This window comes from Anopheles nili, chromosome 2, assembly GCF_943737925.1.
Source record: "Anopheles nili chromosome 2, idAnoNiliSN_F5_01, whole genome shotgun sequence".
Taxonomy (NCBI): Eukaryota; Metazoa; Arthropoda; class Insecta; order Diptera; family Culicidae; genus Anopheles; species Anopheles nili.
The window spans coordinates 22,314,900-22,319,545 of record NC_071291.1 but is presented as its reverse complement, the minus strand read 5'-3'; the positions used below and the strand labels follow the sequence as shown (position 1 = coordinate 22,319,545).

Genomic DNA, 4,646 nt, shown 5'->3' with positions numbered 1-4,646 from the left:
TCAGTTATCCACCTCGTGGCAGACCTCCATGTAGTCCGGATCGTGCATGATGTCCTTGATCATGTCCTTCAGCATCGTGTACCGTGGGAAGATGGGGTAGATCTTGGAGTTGCCGTACTCAGACTGAGAAACAATGGAAAGAATCGCGTCAGCTCAGCTCAGGCACCCACGTTGCATTCCTACGACCCTGTTACCTTCAGCTCCCGGATCAGGTTCCTCAGCCCGGTGTACTTTTTGAGCAAGCGGTACAGATCGTTGATCATCTGCGTGTTCTCCTGCTCGATCTGAGCCGTCGTCATGGCTGCGAACGAGATGTTCGGACGTAAGTCTTAGAAATCCCTAAAATATTGTGCCCCATTTTGCTTACTTTCGAGTCGTTCCATCCGTTCGCGCCTTTCAGCCGCCTCCTCAGCCAACTTGGCGGACGTTTTGACTCCCTCGCCGGACTTCTGCGACTTCTCCATGATGCTGCAGGCCCGCAGCACGAATGCCGGTACCGTTTCCAGTTTCTCCTGCTTCGGGATCTCGACTAACGTCCAGTACTGCGTCTCCAGTCGGATGACATCCTGCCGAAAGGGAGAAGAATGAATCACGACACTCGGTCTCAGTCTCTATGAGCAATTTTTGAGGCGCTGTTTACCTTGATCATGAGCTTTAGCATCGGATAGCGGTTGAAGATGTTGCGCTGGCTCTTGGAGTCACCGTACTTGTTCATCAGGTTGACGAGTGCCTTCTTGGCGGTGTCGTACGATTCCTCCAGTCGGATCCGGACCGCACGAAGCCGTTCGTTCGTCTCGATCAGCTCCTCGCGGCTCATACCACCTGCGAGTCGGCAGAGGGAAACGCGATTAGGTGGTGATCACCTAAAAACCCCACCCACAAGAGGGTCTCGTCATACTCACTTGGCGATCCTTCATCCTTCACGTCCTGCACTATTCGCCGGACGCTCTGTGTAAATTTGCCAACTAAATTTGTCGAAGCTAGCGAACGACGGTTAATAAATGGAAATGTATACTTTGCTATCGATCGTGCCGCTACGCTACCCTACTTTGAACTTGAAAAATAAATCACCCCTAGAAGGGCGCTAGTAAATCGCGCTAACGTGCAATCAAACCAAACCTCGCGCTAGGTGACACTAAAACCTAACCTACCAAATGGGATCCTTTACGCTATTCTATTGCCAGGATCTGGCGCTACTCGACTCCACAGAGCTCTGCTGCAACACTTACCGTAATGCTTGGGGGATTCTGAAACGAAAAACAGGCAGACACGTCAGTAAGGATTCCGTCACTGCATCCTTCGCGCAGGTTCGTGTGTATGTGTGTCTGTTGCATTCGAGTATCTCGCACGGCTGCGAGGTGACTAAAACCACTACAGAAAAGGCAGAAAAACGATCCTCTACGAAACAATAACGCTAATGGCACAACTTACAGTGTCGGTAGTGATGGTGGTGGTTCTGGTGTGTGTCAGTTGTTAGCGCAGTGTGTGAGAGATAGAGATCGGGTCGGGAAGAACGAAGGGATCGTGTGTGAGTTGTTGGTAGTGTACTCTGCCGCTAGTGTACTCTGTAGGAAAGAGACAGACAGAAAGAGACCGCTGGAAGAAGAGAACTAAATCCCTAACCCCGTATGAAACGTGCACAATCCCTCCGCTAGAGGGCGCATGTAAATGGCATTTGCGTGACGGCACAGTTCACTTGTAGAAGGGACAACAACGCGCCATTCCAGCCCATATCACTTTATGGAAGTCAGCCGCAACAGGTGCGACTCGGGTTCACCTTTTTCCGCGTACGACAGGATCTTGGTGCCGGCGAAGAGATTGTTCCGGTCTCCACCGGGCCCACCGCTCTCCTTCCCCTTCGTGCGAGCCCGTCCGGTGTGCTGGACGCCTCCCGAGCCGGAACCGGAAGTAGCAGCCGCATGGGGTACTGATCCCGCACCAGAACCTGCTACGTGAGCACGATCGGTGGGAGCCGCGTCAGGACCTCGGAAGAACGCATCCACAAAATCCCCGGACAGGTCGGCGGACAGGTTCGTGGTGAGATAGCGCCGGTAGTAGTGCTCCTCGGCGTAACTGCTGCCAACACCGCTGATTTTGTTGCCGTAGATACGATCGAACGCCTCGAACACGTGCTCACTGTTGAGGTGCTTCGTGAGTCGTGGCCTCTCGCGTAGACCCAGCTTATGCAGGATCTGATGCTTGATCGTCTGCAGCAGGATCACCTCAATGGGTGGGTTGCCCTTGCCCGGATCAGAACCCGCCGGACGACTTGTGCTCTCGTAGAACAGCCCATTCGCGTTAGCAGCGATACGCCGGTTGTAGAACTCCGACAGCACGTCCGTCACGAGGAAGATGGTGCTGAGCACGATCTGCGAGGGTGGCTTTAGTCCGGCATGCTCGAGCCCAAACTCGTACACCTTTCGGTGGGTCGAAAGCAGATTATTTAGGCTGCAACCGGTCGGGTGGAAGTCACGTCTGGGTCTGCGAGGGCTTGCGAGTCGCTCGAGACGACGCAGTTCCGTCTCCTTGCGTAGTCGGCAGAGAGCCAGCAGGGTGGATGGATCGAAGCAGTAGTACGTGCGCTCGAGTGCGTCCTCTTCTGCCGGTCCTGGTGAGAAGCCGTCTCCCGTGTGCATGCACTTGCGTTCGAGTTCTTCATCGTATAAGGCGTACAGGTCGCCGGCTAAAGGACCTTCGTGTGTCCATTGGCAGGAGGTCGCATTTGGGCCAGGTTGGGTCAATGACACCGAAACCTCAGTGGGACCACGATCTGTCAGCCCGTGTTCGTTGGAAGCCTCCACCGTCAGTTCGTATGGTCGTTCACTCTCCTCCACCAACAGGAAACACTCGAGACAGGCGTCTCCATCGGGCGGCAGGACTCCACGAACGCCCGAGGTCAGCGCTAACAGAAGCAAACCCAACGTCAAGGATGCTCCGGATTGAGTTCGACCTAAACCAGAAGGAGGTGCACGAGTGTGTATGTGTGTAAGATTGTGTCATTGTATGCGCGCGCGTGTGTGTGTGTGTGCGTGTGTGTGTGGAGTTTGCCAAGAGCCAAACCAACCGAAAAGCGCAAACGACGCCAACCACGGTGGGAAGAAAAGAAAGAAAAACTCGATAAAAAACCACCCAAGTAGCGCGTGTTTCGGTGTTGAGTGAGAGCCCCGGGAAGGTACCGTAGCTGGACCTGTAAGGACGAGGTCACTCACCGCCGGCATCCGAGGATCGCTGGGAAATGCCGCGCTTCATGTCGTGCTTGCCCATTCTGGCCGCCAGCTCGTCGCGCTGTTGTTGGCCCGAGTTTCGTCGACTGGTTCGCGGTTCACCGCACGCGAGGGTGGAAGAGGTGGACGGTTGGGGTGGGGGTTGGTGGTGATGCCGGCGAGGGAGCTGTTGCGATGCTGTGCTGGAATGCGAGGCGGATGCTGATGGCTGCTGCTGCTGCTGCTGCTGTTGCTGCGGCGAGGGTCTAGAGGATGTGGGTTGCGGACAAGGCAACGGAGGCGGCGGCGGCGGCGGCGGTGGCGGCTGTTTGCTGACTTTCCTCGGATGACGTAGTTTCCGGCCGAACCCTTTATTAGGGTATGTTCTATACTATCGGTTGGCTTTGCGGACCCAATCTAGGTTAGACTCATTGTTGTACCAGATGCCTGTAATGATACGTAGGGTGGAGGGTGGAGGAGTGGGTGGGTGGGTGTGGGAAGAGAAAAAAAAACGGAACACTATTATTGGCTGCATGCGACCCCTGGCGGTGGTAATCGGAAGCGTGCAACAGGGCTGTGGGAATGATTGAGGCAACATGGCGCCGAGCTGTGGAAATCGTTGGAAAGCGAGGAAATGATCATGAAGCTACGGAAACTATCGGGAAAGTATGGGCTCTCTACCACTAATGCACGCCAGTGCCGGTGTTTCTAAGCACATCAACAAGTCGCCCCCAGGTGGCTACACCGGTTTACACCGTGGGTGTCCACTACTTCAACTCAAGCTACTCGAGTCCTTCGAACGCAAGCTAATTCCTTCAAAAGGTGGAACGGCCGTTCTGTAGAACTGGGGATGAAAATTCTAATTATAAATCCTATCTATCGACCTGCTAGTAACTATCTATCGACGTTCTGCATGTTTATGCTAGTAACGACTACAGACAACCTATGCCCCTTTACTAGCGCCCAATCAGGAAACGATAAAACCGCTAGCACAAACTTTGAACAAACAAACACACACTCACACAATCACACACACACACACGTACACTATTTGGGTGAGCTTTTCCACGGAAGCGTCCCTCACCCCGATGCAACCGGGACGCTTTTCCGGGACGCTTTTCCACGGGCTAAGTAGCCTCTAATGCGCTAGAGCGCTTGGAAAACAATAATATTAACACTAACACTAATAACCGACACCCGGGGAACTGCCCGGCCCAGCTGTCGACCCTTTGGATACCCTCAAGCCCGCCCCACCCCGTCTCACATCCCTACAGGATGCCATACCGGCATCAGGACGAACCACTTCCACTTGATTTGATGCCCACTTGTTTCGATCAATAAGCGGGTTACGCTCGGGGAACGATGGGTCAGGGAAGGGTTTGCCTTTAGGCTAAGTGGAAACAAAAGTGGGAGCAGGAGTGGTTGGCCACAAAAACCACGGAA

At 54.2% G+C, this 4,646-nt stretch overlaps 1 protein-coding gene across 1 annotated transcript; it reads right to left on the bottom strand.

Annotated features, from left to right (window-relative positions):
* On the bottom strand, window positions 1-3,264 carry LOC128732011 (uncharacterized). Its single transcript, XM_053825173.1, has 7 exons — window positions 3,210-3,264; window positions 1,230-1,247; window positions 903-980; window positions 641-822; window positions 368-566; window positions 195-301; window positions 1-123 (listed from the first exon to the last, which is right to left on the bottom strand). The coding sequence occupies exons 1-7, from the start codon at window positions 3,262-3,264 to the stop codon at window positions 1-3; spliced, it is 762 nt and encodes a 253-aa protein (XP_053681148.1).
* Window positions 3,265-4,646: the final 1,382 nt, after the last annotated feature.